The sequence below is a fragment of the Microplitis mediator genome, chromosome 10 (assembly GCF_029852145.1).
Source record: "Microplitis mediator isolate UGA2020A chromosome 10, iyMicMedi2.1, whole genome shotgun sequence".
Lineage (NCBI taxonomy): Eukaryota > Metazoa > Arthropoda > Insecta > Hymenoptera > Braconidae > Microplitis > Microplitis mediator.
The window spans coordinates 3,750,172-3,774,097 of NC_079978.1; the positions used below are offsets into that span (position 1 = coordinate 3,750,172).

At 35.1% G+C, this 23,926-nt stretch overlaps 6 protein-coding genes across 12 annotated transcripts; 3 read left to right on the forward strand and 3 right to left on the reverse strand.

Annotated features, from left to right (window-relative positions):
- Positions 1-215: 215 nt before the first annotated feature.
- LOC130676687 (uncharacterized) lies at positions 216-5,822 on the reverse strand. Of its 5 annotated transcripts, none has more exons than XM_057483116.1 (7): positions 5,379-5,795; positions 4,552-5,278; positions 4,338-4,476; positions 4,137-4,255; positions 2,305-2,402; positions 2,007-2,111; positions 216-651 (listed from the first exon to the last, which is right to left on the reverse strand). In XM_057483116.1, exons 1-7 carry the CDS (start codon positions 5,387-5,389, stop codon positions 348-350), a joined length of 1,503 nt encoding a protein of 500 aa, XP_057339099.1. In that variant the 5' UTR covers positions 5,390-5,795; the 3' UTR covers positions 216-347. The 5 variants fall into 5 exon arrangements, with proteins under 5 accessions (XP_057339099.1, XP_057339100.1, XP_057339102.1 ...); XM_057483119.1 differs by having other exon boundaries at positions 484-709; positions 5,379-5,783; XM_057483118.1 differs by having other exon boundaries at positions 567-800; positions 5,379-5,787.
- Positions 5,823-5,994: 172 nt separating this feature from the next.
- Positions 5,995-10,249, forward strand: LOC130676692 (calcineurin B homologous protein 1). The gene is made up of 4 exons (XM_057483124.1): positions 5,995-6,273; positions 6,341-6,604; positions 7,470-7,563; positions 9,915-10,249. The coding sequence occupies exons 1-4, from the start codon at positions 6,207-6,209 to the stop codon at positions 10,057-10,059; spliced, it is 570 nt and encodes a 189-aa protein (XP_057339107.1). The 5' UTR covers positions 5,995-6,206; the 3' UTR covers positions 10,060-10,249.
- Positions 10,250-11,410: 1,161 nt separating this feature from the next.
- Positions 11,411-14,816, reverse strand: LOC130676686 (protein transport protein Sec23A). 2 transcript variants are annotated; one of them, XM_057483113.1, is made up of 7 exons: positions 14,608-14,816; positions 14,184-14,463; positions 14,019-14,105; positions 12,309-13,931; positions 12,018-12,239; positions 11,857-11,877; positions 11,411-11,639 (listed from the first exon to the last, which is right to left on the reverse strand). In XM_057483113.1, exons 2-7 carry the CDS (start codon positions 14,460-14,462, stop codon positions 11,550-11,552), a joined length of 2,322 nt encoding a protein of 773 aa, XP_057339096.1. In that variant the 5' UTR covers position 14,463; positions 14,608-14,816; the 3' UTR covers positions 11,411-11,549. The 2 variants fall into 2 exon arrangements, with proteins under 2 accessions (XP_057339096.1, XP_057339097.1); XM_057483114.1 differs by lacking the exon at positions 11,857-11,877.
- Positions 14,817-17,039: 2,223 nt separating this feature from the next.
- On the forward strand, positions 17,040-19,208 carry LOC130676691 (electron transfer flavoprotein subunit beta). Of its 2 annotated transcripts, XR_008991469.1 has the most exons (4): positions 17,040-17,255; positions 17,371-17,769; positions 17,830-18,566; positions 18,681-19,208. XR_008991469.1 is itself a non-coding variant. In XM_057483122.1 (3 exons), exons 1-3 carry the CDS (start codon positions 17,205-17,207, stop codon positions 18,139-18,141), a joined length of 762 nt encoding a protein of 253 aa, XP_057339105.1. In that variant the 5' UTR covers positions 17,040-17,204; the 3' UTR covers positions 18,142-19,208. The 2 variants fall into 2 exon arrangements, 1 of the variants encoding a protein (XP_057339105.1); XM_057483122.1 differs by having other exon boundaries at positions 17,830-19,208.
- A 136-nt stretch (positions 19,209-19,344) lies between these two features.
- On the reverse strand, positions 19,345-21,921 carry LOC130676690 (ecdysteroid-phosphate phosphatase). The gene is made up of 4 exons (XM_057483121.1): positions 21,781-21,921; positions 21,332-21,569; positions 20,585-21,277; positions 19,345-20,518 (listed from the first exon to the last, which is right to left on the reverse strand). The coding sequence occupies exons 1-4, from the start codon at positions 21,885-21,887 to the stop codon at positions 19,733-19,735; spliced, it is 1,824 nt and encodes a 607-aa protein (XP_057339104.1). The 5' UTR covers positions 21,888-21,921; the 3' UTR covers positions 19,345-19,732.
- Positions 21,922-22,091: 170 nt separating this feature from the next.
- Positions 22,092-23,662, forward strand: LOC130676693 (peroxynitrite isomerase THAP4-like). Its single transcript, XM_057483125.1, has 3 exons — positions 22,092-22,250; positions 22,360-22,739; positions 23,496-23,662. The coding sequence occupies exons 2-3, from the start codon at positions 22,362-22,364 to the stop codon at positions 23,610-23,612; spliced, it is 495 nt and encodes a 164-aa protein (XP_057339108.1). The 5' UTR covers positions 22,092-22,250; positions 22,360-22,361; the 3' UTR covers positions 23,613-23,662.
- Positions 23,663-23,926: the final 264 nt, after the last annotated feature.

Consider the following 23,926-nt stretch of genomic DNA (forward strand, 5'->3'; position numbering starts at 1 on the left):
TTAAATATTATTTATAATTATTTATTTAAATATAATAACAAAAATATTTAATAAATAATTGGTTATTATTTATTTAAATAGACAGTAAATGAGCTTATTCAGATCATATTTATATGTACATATATTTATTTGGCGCTATTGATATTAAAACTACTACCGTCGTGCGATTGAGGCAATCATTGGTCTACGTATTTTTATTATTATTATTATTATTAATTATTAATTATTAATTATGATTATTATTGATATTATTGTAAATTAAAAATAAATGCATTGCTTATTATTTATAAATAAATAAAAAATATTTAAAAGTCGATGTAAAAATAATTATTTAATATGAAAATATTTCAAAGATCTGTAACTGGACCGCCCATGCTGATGCTGCTGCTGATTGTCGAGTCATTGTTGCTGTAAATTGAATGTCCGGACTCGGTATCATCGCTGTTGTCATCGTTGTCATTGTCATTGTTGGCATTATCGTAATCGGGAAGTTCAGTCGTGGTCTGAGGCAACGCATCGCTGACGGACGACGCTGATGCAGGAGTCGAAAAATCCACGGCGTCTACTGATTGACGATGATGATGGTGGTGATGATCGCTGATGCTGAGACCGCTCACCTTTTTACGCAGTACCGCCACCAGTTTCTCCAGTCTGATAAATCACGTTTCCGGTTACGTTCTTTTCCTCTCTTTCTTCCCTTAATCCTCGTCTAATAATCGGTCGAAAGAAACGTATGTAAGATTTTCTTTAGAAGCGAGCTAAGCAAATAGTTTAGATTTAGAGCTAAGCCATGCTGCTGACTAGAAAATAAAGATAGATGTGTGTGGTTGTTTTTTAGTTTTTACTTAATTACGTGAGTAAATTTATTGTTAATGACAACAAGTTGGTGATAAGCAAGCCAAGTATCTACAAAAGTGAAATAAATTAAATGAAATTTATTATTTTAGTGACTGGTGATATGATAGATTTGCTGATTAAAAAGTTAAGAGGATTAGTGTTTGTTGAGTAATTAAATAAAATAGAGGAAGTACAATAAACGTATAGTACAGAGTGTGCGGCATGCAGGCAAGATGAAACAAATGAGCAGATGATGGACCTACGTGAATTTTTACAGTAGTTAAAACCCAAATAATGAAGCCCCAATTTGTGATGGCACAGTAATTATGGCTTATTCAGTGGCCCCGTACGTAACCTAAATATAGGCGGTGGTAAAAGTGGCGCGTGAAGGTGCTTTGAGGACACTGGATGTCAGGATTCTCGTCGAGCACAAATTTTTAGGTACCACTGATTTTCCAGGAACCACGACGACGTCCGGTACCTCGATGCCCTCGCGTTTCTGCTGAGCTTCGGACGCTGGACGACTGCCGTCGCTGGCTTCGGACTTTTTTTCTTCAGGATCGGGGTCTGGTATGGAGGGAAGGGAGCTCGTGGAGACGGCTCTCAAACAAGGAAATTTTGAAATTTTTTTAAAACTATTTGTGCCGTCGCTTTTGCGACGGACTACTGCTGTGCGATGAAAATTCTGGCCAGTTGTCACAGAGTTTCTTTCAAAGTGAAAATGCAACAATCGCTCGAAAGCTTCCCTTTGATCCGGGCGCATTGATGTGATAGAGCCTCTAGAATTTTTCCAGTAATTATTATCAGCAATCAATTCTTTGCTCTCCTTGTTTTCACTGTCTAGCTTTTCATTGATTTTGTCATCGTGGTTGGCCGGCTCTGTAAGCCGGTCCAAGGTACCAGTGGCCTGAGTGGATCCTTTTTTCCACTCCCAGTCCTCGTCAAGCTGATCTGCGCCGATGCTCTCCAGGTTCCTCGACGAGTCGGATGGGGACAAAGGTGAGGGAGATGAGTCAGACGAAGTTGAGGATGAAGTGGTGACTGGAGCAATGGAACTGGAGCTTTTGAGCTCGTGGAAGTTTCTACGCACGGGGGTGCTGGTTGTTATACAGGGTGAATTGAAAGTTAAAGACGCAATAGATCTCGTTATCGATGATGCTTCTACGCACTTAGCCACTCGATTATCGGCAGTGTTTCTCGCCCGTGCTTCTTGGAGCTCACGTCTCAGCGCCAGTGTCTCTTCTTCGAAGGCTGCTATCTCACGACCCTCATTGCTAGTACCAAAGCAACGTTATTAAAGCATTAGCTCATTAAACCATCCACCTTTTATTATCCCATATTAAATTTAATTAAACTTATTAATTTACAAATTAACTAATCAATAAATAATCAGTCATCAGTACTGTCAAGCTACAGCGAGCAGAGTCTACCCTAAATAAAAATAAATAATCATTACACGATACTTACTTGGAGGCATTAATTTTAAGACTAGCAACCTCCTCCTCCAACTTTGCAATCCGTCTGTCTCCCTTGGCCTTTTGCTCTGTCATTTTGGCCAGTTGTTCCTACGATTAATTGCCCAATAAAAAATAAGACAAAACAATTAAAGCCACCCATACTCCAGCAATGTGATGAATGATGGGTCTGGAGGACTGAGTAGGAGGAGGATGAAGCGGACGGTGAGTGGAGAAAAAAAACGAAATAAACCATTTTAGACGGCATGGGATATCATCCAATGGTTCAATTAGGAAATTACGTCTATGCGCTTATGGCGGATACTAGTCGGCCATTGCTACGGTTGATGAGGCTAATGGAAGGTTGAAACCCGAGAAGACCAAGTAAAGAGAGGAAAGAGGTCGAGGGAGAGGCTCTGACAGTCGCTAAGTGCCTCGACTTGGTTCTCGTATCTCCATTCTCATGTACACGATTCCCCCATCTCTCTCTCTCTCTCTTTATTTCTCTCTCTTTTTTCTCAGTATCAATCATCGCGTGCACGCATCACCCCACGTGAAACCCAATAACTTTTGAAACCGCCGTTACTTCCTATATGTACACCGCAGTGTAATATACCTCGGTAGCACTAGGGTTGGACGACGCCCCTACGACGTAATCAGATCACTTATGCGCGGCTTTTTAATCCATCAATAATAAAGTTATCTCGAGTAAATTAAACGCCAGTTGACTTACGAAATTTTATAGGCCTCATTACCTTAAATATTAATCATAAAATAATAGCATATATATATAAGTATGTATATGTACATATATTTTATCATTATTCAAGATGTATTTATTGTTTGATCGATGATGAAAGAGTTAATATATCGATGTCGCAATCACCCGCGACGTTATGGAAACGAATTGCATATATTTATAATAATATATTGTGCTGACATAGGACGCAGTTGTCCTCGGAAGTCTTCGCTGACGGTAAATCCTACCGAGAACTCGAGGAATTAATTATCGTTGCACATAAAATTTTACACGCATTTTACGCCTCCGTAAGACACGGAATCTCTCAAGTGGTATATAAATTTTTTAAGCCTCCGTACATTTATACTCCGACGTGCTTACCACGGAAGATGTGTATGTCTACCTAGTATTTATCAAGCCAGATATAACTCTTGAGAAATTCATCAAGGATGCAGCGCACGATAATTTACAGCGAACTAACTAATTTCTATGCAAACTCAGCAAACTCTTTGCAGTACTCGGCAAATAATAACATTGAAAAAAACTATCGCTAATGATGATTACATTTAATTTAATAATAATAATAATCATAGATTTTTCATAAATTATATTAATAGTAAAAGGATCGTATCTCTGTTATGTAAAATTTTGCGTCGACGATAGTAAAAAAAAACAGAGAACGGGAACAAGAGGCAGAGAAGTATCACCTGGCCCGGTCCTGATCAAACAGAGCACACGAACCAGAGCAAACATCTGATGGATGACCGAACCTGAAGAGGCAAACTGTAGGATGGAGGCTTTACTGCCCTGGTATCGCGTCTTTCGTTTAATGGACACGTAAAATTCAAGTATCAGCCTCTCGACGGCGTCTTTTCGTTCCCACATTTCCCGAGGAACTTAATAAAAATCAACTAATATTTACATTGTTCTGAAAACTCGGCGGTTTTGGTCAGGTAGGGAGACGCGGGGATCGGGTTTCTGGCTGCGGCTGGTGGTATTAGTTGGCAGGAAAGTAGTAATAAAAAGGCTGCGGTATTATGTGAAGAATGAATCGACGGATCCCGAGCCCAGTCGTGACGGTTGTAATGAGTATAATTTGATCTTACCTTGAGGTCGTCAAGCTCTAGTAGTTTTCGTCGGGTTTTCTCCTCGACTATCGCGTTTATTCTTGCATCGATTGTTTCATCTAGGGTTTTATTTGCTTGTCGAATCTCGCTAATAATATCTAAAAAATAAATATTAATTCAACTTAAGCTAGAGTATATTTAAATAGACAGTGGTTAAATATTGTTTATTATTAAATATACCTGATAACATTCCTGGCTGATAATCTGAGAACGCGTGTTGTTTTATTTCACCTAATTCCGTAGTTACATTTTCTAATGACAGTTTTGTTTCGTTAAGTTGTTTAAACATCTGGCTATTTGCTTCTCTTAGCGCAGTCATCTGTTAATATACCAGGCATTATTATTATTTAAACGCTAACTCATAAACTAAAAATTAAAAGCAAACAAAAATTACCTGCTCGACTAAAGAAAGAACGAGTTTATTATTTTTCCCGATAGTCGTGATAGAACTGGAGCTGCCAACGCTGTCAGAGTCCTCGCTGTTGTTGTGAGGCGGCAGGTCCGCAGGACCTAGACCTGGGTCCGAGTACCTCCTGTGCTCCGAGTTCAAGTCATCGCCTTCAGTGACGATATGATTGTTGGCAGAAGGAGGCAGTGAAGTGTAGTCTCCATTCTGGTACAAAGTTGAGAAGCTGGTCCTGTTTTCCTGGAGACTCGAGTACCCGTTGGCGACGCCGCTGATGTTGCTGATGCCCTGATGGGCCTGGGAATGGCTCGGATTGTGCTGGGGAATGTTTCTCCTGGGTCTGCCTCGCGGTGGTCGGTAATTAGGCTGAGGACTCGGCCTGTACAGAGGGTAGATCCCCGGCATGGAGACGGGTTCCATCGCATAGGCCACGGGAACTGTAGAGTACCCGCAGAAACTTGGGTCGGACATCGTAGTGAAGAGTCTCTGGCCATTGCGCATCGGTGCAACATGAGGACCAACTGCTGCTGATTGTTGCCAGAACATTGGGGCGTAATCGATACCCGGTACCGGGTCGCAACTCATATCCGTTTGATCTTCACTGCACCAGCTATCGACCTGGTTGGCGTTGCTCCTTTTGTTTCCTCTTTTTTTGTGTTTCCTCGAGGAACTCGATGTTTTGTTTGTTTTCCCAGGCGACATGTTCTCCATCTTGCTATTAAAAAATAAAAAAATAGAAGTAGATTTTATTAAATTTTGATGGAAAAACGAACGAGTTATAAATCATGTAAACAATCTTGTGACTCGTGACTTACCTCTCCTCCATGACGTAAAATGTAAACGATTTAAGGCACTTGTTATATATCCAAACAAACTTTTAAATAATAATAATTATTATTACTCAGCATTAAATCTGTATGAGTATTAACACAGGGGCAAATGTGTGCACAATTTAACCGGAGCAGACTAACGTCTGTGTTTTAATAACCGCTATTAATATACACACACATCAGGTTTAAATATAAAATATTATTAGAACCAGTCACACACAAAACATCATCAGCAAACACTTGCTTTCAATGCCGCCATTGTTATGAATGACCGAAGACTACAATTGTGAACCCCCGCTCCTTACTCATTTTTACGCGAGCAAAAAAATTTAAATAACAAACCATGACCTTGAGTTGACGACTTCGTCCCCAAGTATCAAGCAGACGAGTCAGTTCACCAGCTTATCAGTGCAATTTATTAGAAAATTTTTTACTGATGATTTTACTGGACGAGAGGGCTGGCGGTAAATTTAAATTGTCAGTAAGTCGGACGGAAATTTGAAATTCACTGGGGCCGGGGACTTTACCGCGTAATTCGTCACTGGGGTAAAGATGGCCGCGGACATGGGAGTAATGGGGGCATAACCTATCAGCTGTCACACAAAAATTGATTTGTTGTAGTAAGTAGCAAGTAATATTATTTAAGCGTACTTTGCCCTCACATCATCATTAAACGATAATGTGTACGCTAAGGACTGAGTATTAATTTAATAAAACACTTGTTTGGTGAATATAAATTCTCATTGCTATCAAGTCCACTCAGCTCTGCTCTGGTATTTAAGTCAATCATATAATCAACTGGAATAAATAATAATGGGCAATAAATCAAGTCTGCTTTTGCGCGAGGAGGAAATTGCACAGATCCAAGAAGCCACTGGATGTGAGTTGCCAATTATTTATTTTCTGATGACGAAATTTAATTTACCATTTGTTTATTTTTATTTTAGTTACTCCAAACCAAATTGAACGACTGTACAGCAGATTTACGAGTCTAGATCGGGGTGACTGTGGTACTCTGAGTCGGGAAGACTTCCTGAGGATTCCTGAGCTGGCTATAAACCCACTGGGTGAAAGAATAGTCAATGCATTTTTTGAAGAAAGTGGCAACGACAGAGTTAATTTTTTGCAATTCATGCAAGTACTTGCTCTGTTTAGGCCTATCAAAAAAAATAGTCCGAATAGACTGAATAATAGACAGGAAAAATTGAGATGTAAGTCCGGAATAATTTATTCAGTTATTAGTTAATATTAAGGACATTCTCAGACAGTTTCTCCCACTTTTTAAAAATTTTCAATGACTGAACTGTCAAAATTATGGGTGCGAATGTAGCAGACGTCAGAAAAATTTATGATTATTAATAAATAGAGTAAATAATTGACAAAATTAAATTTAAAAAAATGCGCGTTTAAAAAATTTTGAAATTAATAAGTGCATTTTTTATAAATATTTTTTTAAGTATTTACTCTATTTATTTATAATTTTAAATTTATCTGATGTCTGCTACACTCACTCGTAAAATAAATATGAACCTAAATGAGTGTGAATGCAGCAGACAATTATAAAATTTTTTAATTTTATAATAAATGAATAAAATGTAAGTGGGTGAAAATTTAAAAATGCATATTTAAATAAACGCAAAATCCGTATGCGCATTTTTTTAAATTTCATTATTTATTTATTCAAAATTTATAAATTATCTCATGTCTGGTACATTCACACTCATGATCCTGAAGTCAGTAGACGATTAAAAATTTTCGGATTTTTTGTTTCAACAAATTAATTTTTTAAAAAAGTACAAAAATGCTCATGTAGAAAATTAAAAAAGTTACAGGTGCAATTTTTCATAAAATTTTTTTTTTATAATTTATCGTATTGAAAAAAAATTCAAAAATTATTAAACGTCGGCTAACTTCAGTATCATAAATAAATTACTCTCCAAGTTTTTACAATCGATAATTTAGTTGACGGTGATGCTGATAATATTTGTTGGCGTGTCAATTAAAATTACGCGATTATTGATCGTGAAAAAATTGCCGTATTATTTAAATTAATTAATGAATTATTATTATTTACAGTTGCCTTTAAAATGTATGACTTAGATAATGACGAAATGATCTCCAAAGATGAACTTTTAGCTATTTTGCATATGATGGTTGGTGCTAATATTAGGTAAGACCTAATTAATTAATTTATGTAACTTATATTTAAATTTTCATATTTTCTTTTTTAACGCGAAAAATCGTTTATGCTAATAAGTTATTTTCATATTTTAAATAATGGTTGTGATTGAGTTAATGTTTCATTGATTGAGGTAATCGATTTAAGTATGACGTTCATGTATTTTCAACTTGTAGAAATTTAATCAACCAATTAAATCTCTTTACTAGAATAGTTGATAAAAATTTTTATAAGATGGTAAATTTTGACGATAATTTTATTGTCTTCCAGTACTTGATAGAGTTGGGAAACCAACAAAAAGTTGTATAATAATCGGAATAATGGGTGTGAATGTAGCAGACACGAAACAACTTTTAAATTTCAAATAAATAAATTAATTAATTTAAATAATGAAGTTTAAAAAAATGCGCGCGCTGATTATTCGATTATCTAAATACGCATTTTAAAATTTTTTTTTCTATTCACATTTTATTTATTTATTCTAAAATTTAAAAAATTCCCGTTTGTCAGTTACACTCACACTCATATCGGAATAAACATTAAATTTATCAATTACTTTGTATTATGTTTTGCATTGCGCATGGTCATAAGCAGCGCTGCGTATTTCGGAATGCACCTTTATTAACTATTCTTATTACTTGCGCGGTAAATTTAAATATTCGAAAAATAACTTATCAAAAATGGGGAAAAAATTAAAAATCGCAAGTCAAAATAAACGGCGGCAGTGTATGATAGAAAAATATTCAAAAAATGAAAAAAAAACACGTAAGTGTTTGAACAAACCTTGGTGGGGAAATAATATGCAGAAGGGTGTCCTAATACACTTGGAGATTTAATTTAAATTGTTCCAAGTGTATTGCAGCTAAAAAACTTCACTTAACTGCTATTTCCCCACGAGACGATGCCAGATGATTTTGCTCAGGAACTAGGAAGTCATCATAGCATCAGCCATCAGCAACACTCCACACTAGCACTAAACACTTGACACTTTTACTAGCACTAGATACTCAACACTTAACTACACCATAGACACTTTGCACAATTTAAATTATCAAAAGAAATTTTACAATCACTGCACAATTTTACACGACTTGACTGCAATACTGTGTTTCAATTCAAACGTAAAGAAGGATCTGGACCACTACTGCCATTTTCGATGATACTGACGGCCGCTATTCGACCGCCAGTTGAGAACAAAGCAATCGAATTCGCGATTCATTCTCCCACCCCCACTTTAACAAAAATTTGAACGTTGAGTACAGCGACGCGCAGTAGCGCAACTTGGCGCGAAATTTCAAAATTGAAATTTAATAATTTCATTAAAATTTATATGTATCAATAGTTATATTTATTTGTCTAAAAAATATGTTCTAAATTTTTTACTTTTCACTAATAATTTTTTAATTATTCTCATTACTTGCGCGATAAATTTAAATATTTGAAGAATAAATTATTAGAATTGGGAGAAAATTTTAAAATCGTAAATCAAAATAAAATGGCGGCGGAATATGATAGCAATATTTAAAATATTAAAAAAAAACACTTGAGTGTTTGAACAAACCTTGGCGGGGAAATAATATGCAGAAGGGTGTCCTAATACACTTGGAGATTTGAGTTAAATTGCTCCAAGTGTATCGCAGCTAAAAAAACGTCACTTAACTGCTATTTCCCCACCAGACGATGCCAGATGATTTTGCTCAGGAACTTGGAAGTCATCAGCATCAGCCATCAGCAACACTTTACACTAGCTCTGAACACATAACACTTCATCACACCACAGACACTTTGCACAATTTATATTTTACAAACACTGCACAATTTAATTAAACTATAACTGAGCAACAAATTTTATGAATAATTACACGACGCCACTGCAATTCTGTGTTTTAATTTAAACGTAAAGAAAGATCTGGACCACTATTGCCATTGTCGATGATACTGACTGCCGCTATCGAACCGTCAGTTGATACACAGCAATCGATTTTGCGATTCATTCGACCGCCCCCACTCTCGCAAAAATTTGAACGTCGATTACAGCGACGCGCAGTAGCGCCAACGGCGCGAAATTTCAAAATAGAAATTTAATCATTTTATTAAAATTTATATATATCAATAATTATATTAATTAGACTAAAATATATACTCGAAAATTTTTATTTTCATTAATAATTTATGAATTATTCTCATTACTTGCGCGGTAAATTTAAATATTAGAAAAATAAATTATTAGAAATTAGAGAAAACTAAAAATCGAACGTCAAAATAAAATGGCGGCAGAATATGATAGAAAACGACGTGATTGTTTATGTTTAAAAAAAATAATAAATATATTTAAATTTCAGTGAAGAACAACTCAATAGTATTGTGGAGAGGACGATTGTTGAAGCTGACGAGAACGGTGACAACATGATCTCCTTCGAGGAGTTCTGTAAAGTACTCGAGAGGACAGACGTCGAGCAGAAGATGTCTATACGTTTCCTTAGTTAGATAATTTATTATTATACACATATGAAAATGAATTAATTTAAATAATTATACATAGAGTTAACCAAGTGTAAATAGTACTTGATATATATTTATTTTACGGGTGAACTGCTGATGCCATATACTAGCAAATGTCTTTTAATGATTGAGATTAATGGATCAAATTTTCTTTTAAGTCATTGTTATAATTGTTTATTATTATTATTATTTTATTTAAACTTGGCTGTTTATAAATAATTTGAATAATTATTTTTAAAGCTCATTTTACCAAATATATAATTACATACGAATAATTATCGGCCAATACTTTTAATGACAATTACTCTTGGTTATAAAGATAACATGAATGAACTTTGTACTTATTTTTTTTGAGTGCTAAATTAAATGTCAACTTTAAAAAAAATTTCGTTACTTTTTTACTGGGGTATGCGAATCGTGTTCCAATCCAATTGAATATTAATTCCAATCGAAGAAATTCTCATCAGCTTTCAAATATTTAATTTTTATTTAAAGCCAGTCTCAGACAGTGCCCCCACTTTTCAAAAAATTCCAATGACCTTGAACTGTCAACAGTTTTAAAATTTTCGTAATTAATTTCAAAAAAATTAAAGCGTTGATTTAAAAAAAAAACAACAGTTACAATTTTACCGACATAGATTTTTAAAAAATTACTCACAGTCGTTGTTAGGAATTAAACGAAATCTATTTTCAAATTTCGTTAATCTCCTAATTGATGTCAACTGAAAATTATTTTTTTTAAAATCTCTTTGCAAAAGTGTAACTACGTTGCACTTTTTCCAATTAATACTTCAACTATTTTTTAACTAACTATCAAAATTTTAATACCGTAATTACAATTGAGCCATTGAATATTTAAAAAAAGTGGGGGCACTGTCTGAGAATGGCCTTAATTTTTTGGAAACCAAAAATAAATTTTTCTAGATCCGTATCTGAGTTCTATTTTTGTACCTCTGATAAAAATTTGAATTCGAACTATTCGCACACCCCTAATTTTTACATATACAACCCATTACATTACTATTAATTACAATAATAATTATAAGCGATAAAAATAATAATCTACACATATTTCATAAGCCCTCATTTTTTATCCGTACATAAAAAATAATTGTCTATTACAAGTAAGTATGAATCGTTAAAAATAATTAATAAAATATTTAAAATATTTAAAACTATTGTAAATATACAAATAATTATTAATTAATATATCTGCATTGTAATTGATACCGCTAATTAATTAAATAATATATAATTTTAATTCGACGTACCCAGAGTAATTAAAAAAAAATAAATTGCATTGAATAGATTTTCATTGCTTGGAATCAGATACATGGACAATATAATTGAATTTATTTATAATTATAACTTAATTAATTAATTAGTTATTAATATTGTTGATTTAATATAAAAGGAATAATAATAATATATATATATATTTAATTTTAATAATTATAATTGGATCCTACAGGTTCTTAAGCTTGCGACGAAACCGCCAATTTTTTTAGATGTTCCATGAATACTTGGAGACTGACGTCATCAGTCAGCACAGGTGCTCCGCTTTCCTGAATAACAATTAATAAATAAATTATTAAATAAACCGGATCAAGTTAATTTATTTTATTATTTAATAAGCAATTATATTAAATATATAAATATATAAATGATATCTGCAGGTAAATGGTGATTGATAAATGTTAGTAGAGGTATAAGCGATTTAAATCTCCCCAGTACCAGTGAGTAAATTAAAATAAAATAAAAAAAAATTAAAGTGACACACACCCCGCTTGGTAACGGCATCCCCTGGTTCACAGGATCATGGTGAAAAAAAATATACAATGATTAAAAAAAAGTTTTAACTGCATTCACATTCACAGATGATCTGTGGCTGATGTGACGGTGACTAGACTAAATAAATTAATTTAAATTATTAATAGACTTACCGCTCCGTAAGCATACATGTTGTTATGCGTTTGACTTGGATTGACTTTGCTGAGCAAGAATCTCGCTTGAGAACCACCTTGTTCAGTGTCAATGTAACGCGGAGCTGGGAATCTCCCGGCTAAGATTTCAGCAGCATCGTCTACTGGTGCCGCTAATAGTTGGCGGAAGTTTTCGTATTCTGGCTGGTCTTGATACTTCAGTTGTCTCCACTGTGCTATTGTCTGTAAAATAATTACATATATAATTAATAGTTCGCTAATTAATTAAACTGGTGAAGGATAAAAAATTACCTCTCCGTGGAATATCAGGATTTGGAAGAAAGTATCCATGAGTAAAATTCTGTCAGGCTGAATGGACGAAGTGTCAAGCAAGACTGGCTCTGGTGGCCCATTGAATCCGTAGCTGTATAGAATAGGCTGGACCATTATCAGAGAGTTAGTCAAGTCTTCGCGCATCAACATGTGTCTGTAGAAGCTGGTTTCGTCCGGGGAATTGTTGAACACTTGAAGGAATTGGGATCTACGCAAGTGATACATGAACTGTGGGTATAGAGAAAAGTTTTCGGCTAATCTGAAGCTGTTGGGGTCGTCCTTGGCGTACTCTCCGAACTTCTGGCAAAGTCTGATGAGCATCCTGTCGACCCAACGTAAAACGTCATGGCCATCATCACTCTCAGCGCGATTTACTGCCAGTCTTGACATCAAAACAGCGGCAGCCTCTTGGTCAAACCCAGCGCTGATGTGATGCAGTGAAGTGGTCGCATCAGCCCAGTTTCGCGCGACAGTAGTAACTCTTATTCTACGCTGACCACTGCTGTGCTGATACTGCGTTATAAATTGAATGCACCCACGACCTCCTTGAGGAATGGGAGCGGAATTTTGATTAACAACCTCGAAGAATACTGCTGCGGTGGTAGAGGGCATCAGTGCGCAGAATTTCCACTGACAAGTACCACCGAGTCCAACTTCTTGTTCACCTACACAAGCTCCTTTGACATTTAGCGACACGCAAGGCCCGATAACCCCAGAAACTTTTAGCTCCCGTGATGTCTTTACCTCCAGAGTGGCATTGAATGCCATCTTCAAGTCTTTTTTAGCGTCTTTGGCGAAGACACGTTGGAAAGTTTGTTTGAATAACGAGGAATTAAATGAATCCCCCATTATCATATGCCCGCCAGTTGAATTACAACACTGCCGCATCTCCAACAGTCCAGTTTGGTCCAAGGCACAGGCGTATATATCTATAATGTGACCATTTGCGGCAGCTCGAGCAGCTAGAGAGTCATAGTGTTTAGTAGCTTTCTTCATATGCTTGGCGTTGTCCTTGTGAATGTCATGATGGGAACGGATTGGCAGACGAAGTTCATCAGTTACCACTTGACCGGGACCTTGAGAGCAAGGACCGCCGACAAACATCATAATTCTGGCGCCAGTGTTCGCGTAGCTGGCCTCCAACAGACCTGTGGCGACAGCCAAAGCTACTCCAGTAGACCTCAGAGGTCTTTTGCCGACACCGACTGGCCAAGGATCGCGCTGGAGTTCTCCCAGTAGGTCAGTCAAACTCATGTCGCACTTGTGGACAGGCTGGAGGAATCTGTTCGCTGGTGGAAGCGGTTGTCCCGTAGGTGCCCGCTGCTGACCTTGACCAGGAGCTTGTCTTCCAATGCCCAGCATGTCTTGGACTTGTTTAGGCTGAAGGTCTTTCGTGCCTCGGAACACGTAGCTCTTGCTGCAGCCTTCGCAGCCCAACTCATGCACCTGGACCATTTTACCGAACGTGATCAAGCCTATTAATGCACTAGGTGGTAATAGTGACAGTGACATTTGTAGAGAGTCTTTCAAGGCACCTAATTCTTCCTCGTCCATGCAAGTATCCACGACAAGTAAAAATATTGGAGGCAAACATTGCGCTCTCTGTAAAATAAATTTTAAACATTTGTCGTCAGGCTCATAAATGATAACTGCTATCGTAACAAAGCAATTAATAGATTATAAAATTACCGTTATCGTGTATTCTATCGTAGAAAACATAGGAATCAGCTCTGCTGGTTGATGTTGCTCCGAAATAGCAGCATATTGTGGAGGAAACTAAAAAAATATCACCAGATAATTAGTAAAATTTTTGACACTCAAAAGAATCATGACGTCACTCGATAATTTACTTACTGGATTCCTTTGGAAACAAAAGTTGCATCCCCAGAGTTTCGCGCGATAGTCAACCTGACAGAGCGGGTTAAGTATCGCTCTGCATGTCGACCTGGTGCACAAAACTGGGTCATAAGAAATAGGAGGCAAGTCGGGACGTTCTTTTATCAGCTGATAGAGTGCCCCCAGGGGTACAACCATCCTCGTAGCTTCGACTTTTGACGAAGCAAAAACGTTCCACGTAAACCGAACTCCATCTCTGTCCTCATTCTGCTGTATAAAATCTTCGTAGGTCGTCATTCTGTCAAAAATTGAAGCAATCGATAAATAATCAGCTTCGATGACAAATATTTACCCAAGGTTCAATTTCTCAACACAAATCAATGGATTATTTATTTTAAAAATTACGGTAACAGGCTGGTTAGGTTAAAGATGCAAAACTTACCTGAATAGTGAGCAAGTCTTTAAATTAATTAGTGTAAATTAACGGAGTATTTTGTAATTTAAATTTAAAATGAATGGCTATCCGTGGACGATGATTTTGTTAATTACCATTTTATTTTGTTAAACAATAAATGGGTGATACTCAAGAGACCCGTCATTGAAGCCACGTCACTCGGCGGAGTCTTGATAACTTAAACGTAAAATGGAACGACGGATCAGCTTTTGCGTGGACAAGAACGCATGCGCTGTCAGCATTTCTGTCAAATTTAAATACGTTAAATAAATAAATAAATATAATGTGTTTTTATTAATATAATTATTATTAACAATTGTATACATACTTTTTTAAAAAATATATACGTTTTTATTCCGATGGACAAATTGATAAAGATAAAAAAATTTAAATAAATGACAGGAGAAAATTTTTTAAACTTGAAAATTTATTTGCAGCTGCTAAAATAAAAATACAAATATGATTCGCGTGTGTTTGTATTTTAATGTTCAATAATTGATCAGTCAAAATGTATGGATTTAATTTGAATATCAATGTAATATGTATATATATATATATTTTTTATTAAAATTTTAATTATTGAGAATTCGTTTTTTTAAAACCATTTTTATCGCGGTTTTATTTTTAATATTCTGCTTCTGGACTCAATTTTTTTTTTGGTTTTCCAGGTGGACGAATTAATTTAAAATGTTATTTTTAAATTACAAATAAAAAATATAAAGAGGTCATGAGTGTGCAATTATTTGTAATAAAAATAAATTTCTGATTTGTTGAAGACTTCATCAGTCGAAAAATAAACATTTTTTTAATTTTCCATTGATATTTATTTTTATAATAACAGACATTAACTGAAATAATAAAATATTCCATTTAAAAAAAAAATATATGACCCTGTGGACCAGACTCTGAACTTCCTGTTGTTTAAGAGCTCGATAAAAATTTTGAGACAAAGTTAGCGGACATCTGACCATTTTTAAAAATTTTAAATAAAAAATTAAAATGTTTATAAAATAAAAATAAAAAAATTCTTATCTGGACAATTTGAAAATCAGTGTATGCATTTTTTTAAACTTCATTATTTTTATTGTTTAATTTTTTTTTATATGCAATTGAAAAATTGTCGTCTGCTACTTTTACACTCATAAAATTTTGAATTTTGCGCTCATAGAATTTTTTTACATCCGAACTTTTTACGTTAAAAAATATTTTAGTAGTCACCACAATCTACGATTAAAAACCGGTAATAAGTAAACAAATAAAATAATTACACGACAAAATTTAAAAAATGCATATCGAAGACTTATAAGTTTTTTTTACATGAGTGCGAACGTAGCAGACATCAGACAAATTTAAAATTATAAATAAATCGAGTAATTAATTAATAAAATAAAGATTTAAAAAATGCGCATTTAAAAAATTTTGAAATTAACAAGTGCATTTTTTATAAATATTATTTTATTAATTATTTACCCTATTTAATTGTAATTTTTAATTTGTTTGATGTCTGCTACATTCACATTCGTTTTTTTACTTACGATTAACTCATTTACAAAAACAATTAAGTCGTCTAGTGTCTGCTACTTTCAGAATCATAATTTATAAACCTAAAAAAAAACAATTAATTATTTAAAATCAGACAACTTTATATCATTTTGTTGCAATTTTACAAATAAATACAATTCAAATTATGAGTGTGAATGTAGCAGACATCAGAGAAATTTAAAATTATTAATAAATCGAGTAAATAATTAATAAAATAAAATTTAAAAAAAAATGCGCATTTAAAAAATTTAAAAATTAGTAAGTGCATTTTTTATAAATATTTTTTTTTAAATTATTTACTCTATTTATTTACAATTTTAAATTTGTCTGATGTCCGCTACACATTCACACTCATTTTAAATTCCGTGTACTTACATGCTCTAGTGTCAATACGTTTTTTGAAAATAAAATTACACTAGTCGGCGTATCAGCATCAGTTTCAAATAAAGATTCATAAATAAAACCTCTTACAAACTTTTTGAATTTTATTTTATTTTTCATGTTTTATAGCCGCCTCAGTTGTCTTGAAGCAAAAAATATCTTATTTACTGAGTAATTAAAAATAATTAAGATTATTCTTCACCTTGGCCGACGTATCAGATTTTTAATCGAGTCCAGCTGTCATAATTTACATTTAAACAATAACAGACAAATTTGTTTGAGTTTTGCCGCTTATCTGTTCCTCAGAACTGCTCTGATGAAATTCTTCTTTCTTTAATTCTTTTTTAAATTTTTTAAAAATTAAAAGCAAACCGACTTTACCATCAGCACTTTGCAACTTTATCAACAGTAAGTACCGTCTCCAAAAATTTTTTGTTGCATTGTGACGTAAGACGTATGCCCCCACTTCTAATTAACAGAAAAAGTTGGACTTATGAACTCTGGATGAGTTGGTATTGGTAATGAATAGAATCCCTCATCCTCAAGACCTCAAGGGAGACTTGACTGATTGAAACTTGAAGATTAGTTTAACTGGGACAGAGTAAAAGTATCCAGATTGTTAATAATTTGTCTTCCATTACAAAAATTTAAATATAATAAAAATGACACGAATTCTTGTTGGTGTAAAAAGAGTAATTGATTATGCAGTGAAGGTAATTTCCATTAAAATAATTTTTAAAAAACTAAATTTTCCTTAAGACCTCAAATAGTTGGGTAATTTAATTTAAATTTCCAAGACAATTATAAAATAAATCTGTCGTGATCTAGATTCGTGTGAAACCAGATAAGACGGGAGTAATAACCGATGGGGTTAAGCACTCAATGAACCCGTTCGATGAGATAGCAATTGAGGAAGCTGTTAGGATGAAGGAAAAAAAACTGGCCCAAGAAGTGATAGCTGTCAGCTGTGGACCTGCTCAAGCACAGGAAACTCTGAGGACTGCTCTGGCCATGGGCGCTGACAGAGCAATCCACGTCGAGGTCTCGGGTCCAGAGTACGAAGCTCTCCAGCCTCTTCATGTCTCAAAGATACTCGCCAAGTTGGCGCTAGATGAGAAGGCAGATCTTGTTATTGTTGGTAAGCAAGCCATTGATGATGACTGCAACCAGACTGCCCAGATGACTGCTGGTATTTTGGACTGGCCTGCGGGCACATTCTGCAGCAAAGTAAGTTCCTGGTGAGTAATTATTTATTTACCAAAAAATTAAATTCATTTTTTGTGGCAGATCGAACATGGACAAGGTGAGCTGACTATCACTAGAGAAGTTGATGGAGGTCTAGAGACTGTTAAAGTCAAGACACCGGCTGTCCTTAGCGCAGATTTACGTCTGAATGAACCTCGCTATGCTACTCTGCCGAATATCATGAAAGCCAAGAAGAAGCCGATCAAAAAAGTCACTCCAAAAGATTTGCAAGTTGACACTGCGGCGAGAATTGACGTCGTATCGGTTGAAGATCCACCAGTCAGACAAGCCGGGTCCATCCTACCCGACACTGATGCTCTTGTTGCAAAACTCAAAGAAGCTGGTCATATTTAAGTACTGAAAATAATAAAGTACAACCTGGTTATAAGATACTGTTAGAGGCTACAGGAGGAAAATTTATTGGATATGGCTTTTTTCTACTACTATCTTTTATTCGGCGATCGCTCGGTTTTCTGCACGTGTGCGTTGTGTTTGGATTTGTGCCCGCAGTCCTTTTATAAGTTAATTGACGTGTGTAATTTATCAACGTACACTTGACGACATTAATTAAAACACGACCTGGTACAAATTAATGTCGTCGAGCTTACATACTTGATTAACTTATAAAAGGACTGCAGGAAAACAGTCTCCTTCGCGACAACCGAAAAACTTCGTTAGTACGCAGAAAAAAAAAATTCTCGAGTGAAAGTAAATATTCTCCCTGATAGCCAGAGTTTCTGATCAAAAAGTTGGTGAAACTTGACGACAACTTTCAGCTTGTGTAACTGTTGACTACAAGTTGGCCACAAGTTGCTCAGAAACTTGGCGAGAATCTACTGCCGCAACCTGTCGCCAAGTTTCTGAGCAACTTGTAGACAACTTGTAGTCAACAGTAACATGAACTGAAAGTTGTCGACAAGTTTCTCGGAAAGTTGCATTCAACTTATGGAAGTGCCAACTTTTGGGGCCAACTTGGCTATCAGGGCTTGACTAAAGAAAATTTTTTTAAAAATCTCAATTTCTTCGGATAGAGTAGAAATCTCTTACCAAGACAAATTCTTTTGATTCAACAAAATCTTGTCTTGGTTCCCGAAAACGTTTGTCTTCCAAAATATTTTTTTGACTCAAAAATTTTTTTCTGTCTGGAACTAGAGTAAAGATACTACTTCGAGACCAGGGAAAAAAATAGAGAATTAACTTATGACCAGGTTGTATTGTATAACCAAATTTATATAAATCGTTGGACTGTTAAAAGTTTTAAAATTAAAATTTGAAATTTTATTTTTTTATTGGGTCGTACAACAAATTTTGTAGATTAATTAAAATTTAATACATTTATAATGTGATTTTTGATAAACTTATTCTATTATTGTTATCAATATTAATATTCATGCAGAATATACATATATTATATATTAAAATATTTTTTATATAGATATAAAATTATCTATCGCTAGTCTTTGGTTCAACAAAACAGCTAAGGCTGGAATCATTTATCATCACATGTTTATCTTCATATTCTAATAATAAAACATAATAATAATAATATTAATAATTAATAGCTGCTGCGAATTATATCTAAAATCTATTGCGGTAATTGACGTCGGAAATTTAACCAGCGGACAAAATAAATCCGTTTTATTATTTGTACTGTGTGTTAGTCTTGCTATGGTTTAATTTTAACTTGATATTATTTAAACCAAAGTACTTGATAATTAACATTAATATATTTATATTTATATTTATATATATTATAATTAATTGACATCGAGAGGCAAAAATTTGGATTTAAATTGCACGTTAAAAAGTTAAACGACTATATAATTAATTTTAAATCACGATAATATTAAAATTCATTGTATCACGACAGTCTTAACGATCAATTTAATTTATTAGCACTTGGTATTTAATTATTAATTAATTGTGTATTCAAAATTTAAAATATTTAGACAATTATTTTCCAATCGAATCTACTATTGCTGGTGTGAGTGATTGGTGGAAATGGTGGTGGGTGTAATTGCCAGCCATCAATTTCCTCACAAGCGGTTAAACAAGCTAAATAAGGTACTCGTTGAACTAATCTCGTAACTTCAGCTGCTGAAGGTACTCTACCGCCGGTTAATTGTCGAGTGCAAGCAGCTAGAGAAGCTGCGTGCGCTACTATCAGCACATTCCCTACAGTACCCGCTATTATTTTTTTAATCAGTCCGTAACTACGCTCGTAATATTGCGCGGCGTTTTCTTTGCCCGGTAATTGGTCGATGGCAATAATTGGCTGATAATTTCTGTCGATATTGAAACCAGCTGTGATCAACTCGTCTCCAGTCATCCAAGTGGGCAGGCCATTGGGGTACCAGGCGAGCCATTCAATCAAACCTGGTTCCACTTTTATTTCGACGGACGACCCGAGTCCTTTTAATATCTGGGACAGGGTCTGGACACATCTCAGAGATGGAGACGCAAAGGCCAGGTCTATTTTCACATTTGAAGACTTCATCGCCTCGCCGGTCAAGTTTGCCTGCATCTCGCCCACTGTAGTCAGGGGGCTGTCATTCTGATAGTCTTGGATGTTTCTAAGAGGAATTTTTTCCGGCATGTTCAGGTCTCGGCGGATGTAACAGCCGTCTGCTTCAAAGCAGTACGGGATCCATGCTCCGAATGTAAAGTCAACGCGTTCTCCATGCCGGCAAATGTAAATTTGTCTGAGAGAAGCTGCTGGAGAACCTTCGACCTAAAAGTACAATAAAAAATTAGTTACATTTATCAATATATTAATATTATATTAAAATATACGTACTGGTTCACTATCAGCAGGAATACCATCAACTAGATCCACTGATTCAGATAAAAAAATAGGCTTTCTACATCTAGGACTCACTGACTCTGGTATCGTAGCAGCAGTAGCAGTAGTACTGGTAGGTATCACAACTGTTTTATGCAACGTCCAGGTATCAGTTATAGCAGTACGTTTTGTGTAATTAAGGGGTAAGTATCCTGAGACACCAGTCAAGTATGAGACACCTTCAACCCAGCCGTCAGTCGAGCAGTCTTCTTTTAAATAAATAAAATCACCTGGTCCCAATTCCAACTCATCGTTATTCCGAGGAGCGTAGGCCTGAACAACTTTGTGGACTCGCGATGTCCGGTGTCGCGGCTCCCGAGAGTAGAGTCTGAGCTCCCAGTTACTAGACGAGAGATTGATCTTCTCGATCATCGAGCGCAAAAGCTGAAAGTGACTGCTAGAGAACTCGTAGGCCAGAGACACGTGCATTGATTTCGTGTCAGCTTCCACAGCGATTCCTAGTCCCGCTAGTCTGCTGATGTATCTCCCGACAACGGACTCCAGGAAGCTGGCTTGCTGTTCATTGATAAAGAGACCCATGAAGTTGGGCGACACATATGTCTCTAGGTCCACGCGGTCCATGGATTCACCAGCTTCGAGCAAAGTTTCCAGGGCAGTCGATACTTGCTCTGCATTTTTATCAGGCACCTGAACATTTCATTGAATTTAAACTCAATAAATATTTTTCCATTTAATAAATACCTTAAAAAAACGGAGTAATGTAATATGAGGCATATAATCATGAGCTTTGTTCCATTCCAGTTCTTTGCTGTCACCCCAAAACTTATTGAGTTTATCAGCAAGATGTCCAGTTGGACAAGCATACAAAATATATTCCCGAGGATTATCAGCATCTAGATACGGGTCCTGGACATGTTTCAATAACCACCTGGTTGCTGATTCAGCTCCGCGATGTCCTGTAGCAGCCAAAGCTTTTTCTCTAGAAATAAATAATTATTTAAGTAATGAAACTGTCATAAATATTGTAAGTTTGGTTTGAATATATATGGGTCAAGTTTAACAGCTGTTTGTTTGCGCGTTGCGTAAAAATTTCATTAACGCGTGCTAATGTCAAGTTCGAAGAAAATCAATGGTAATAAAAATAATAAACAGCATAAATATAATATATATATATATATAGATATACATACGATCGTAGTTTTGACAGTCCAAGTTTCAACATAATTTCCAGCGGTGTCAGCTGTCTCCGAGCTGTTTTCGTGGGCGTTTGACTTTTGCGCGGAGGTGGTGTCGTCATAGCTGGACATCACTTGGACTAATGATGGACTGGAACTAGGACCAGGAAGCAGCGTGTTTTTTAAGAGCAACAAAAAAAAAAACACGAGACGACAGACGAGTGAACCTGTACCCTAGGTCCTGTCTTTATGACAGACTGATAAAAATTAGCCAGAAGATGGCAGCAAGTTCATTTACGAAATAACCTCCAGTCCAGTTGTATTGCAGAGTTGCTGGTTACGGTTACTGATGTAAATAATAAAAACAAACAGAAAGTAATTGATCAAAGTATATAATTTTTAATAAACTGCTGGTGACTTCTAGAAATTATTTTACGAGTTATCAGTTTATCTAATCAATTATCAGCAATTAAATTAGATTAGTAGTAAGTAAATATTTACTTGGGACTTCATATTTGCTTCCTTGTATGTCTGACTATTGATATATATTTATTTTGTCATCAATGATATTGATAGTTAAGTTGGTTAATTTAGATATGAATCGACTGCCGCTCCACGATGCCTTGAAGTCTTTAGCTTGGCTGGAAGGCACCTGGAAGACGGAGGCAGGGAAAGGTAAATTTCCGACCATAAAGTCCTTTGGGTACCACGAAGAAATAAGATTCACTTCAATAGGACAGCCGATGCTGAACTATGAATCCCAGAGTTGGCATCCGGAAAAGAAGACTCCAATGCACAGAGAAGTTGGTTTTCTTAAAATAATTCCGGGAACTAATAGAGTTAAATTTATATTGTCGCATAATTTTGGGCTGACTACCATCGAAGAAGGTCTTGCTGATGGTCAGAGGATTAAATTAGACAGTACTTCGATTGCTAGAGTTACTGAGGGAATTAAAAATCCTGCTGTTACTCAAGTATGTACAAGTTTATTGTGTGAAAAAATGAGCGATGGAATAATTACAGTTTTTAATGCAAAAACAGGGCCCTTGTAATATAGATATACAAATACATAAGTGATCTGGTACTAGTTCCCTGTTCAGGTAGTAATTCTCTGATCGGGTACTAGTTCCTCGATCATGTAGTAGTTCCCTAATCGGGTACCAGTTCCCTGATCATGTACTAGGTCTCTGATCAAGAACTAGTTCTCTGATCTGGTACTAATTCTCTGATCAGGTACCAGTTCCCTGTTCAGGTACTAATTCTCTGATCGCCCTGGTGGAAATTTTTCTGAATTTTCTCTGAAAAACTCAGTTCTAAAGTTCCAAAGACTTTTTCAAAGTTTTTCAGAGAAAAGTCCGAAAAATTTCCATCAGGGCGGGTACTAGTTCCCTGATCACGTACTAGGTCTTTGATCATGTACTAGTTCCCTGATCAGGTACTGGATCTCTTACCTTATATAGAATTCTCAAGTAAATTGGATGTAATTTCTATTCTTTTTCTTTTACAACGGCATCAAATATTAATATTTCAAACTATAATTAGTTTGAAATTATAATAATATAGACTACTTCCTGTCTTAAATTAATTACAATTATAGATACAAAATTTTACAACTTCAAGTAGAGGGACTTTGCTGATATTTGAAACTGAAATTTTTCCACTGTTCTATTTTCCGTGTAAATTAATAATCAATAGAACTAATAATTATTTAAATCAAATTTATTTTTTAGTTGAGAAGAGAATTTTTCGGCAATGAAAATACTCTAGAACAAATAGTATACATGGCAACGACGAATACCCAAGAATTAACAGAACATTTGCGTGCTACTTATATAAAAGTTGATTAAGAGTGAGTGAGAATTGAATTAAAAATAGTGTAATTATTTTTTTTTTCAATTATCGATCGAGCTCATGTGTAATTTTAGTATCAACAAATTCAAATTTAAATACTCCACTAATTGGTTAATTAATTTCTAATTTTCTCACTGCGTTAAAAAGCTAAAGCTGTCTGTCATAAGTCATAATAATTTTAAAAAATTGTAAAGTTAATAAAAGGCAAAGTGTAAATTTAAGTTGTGAAACTCAATTTCCGGGTGCATGCGGCTGTTTTTAGCTTGCGATCGACCAGGTTTCAATTGATGTAAGAAACCTGCTCGTATAA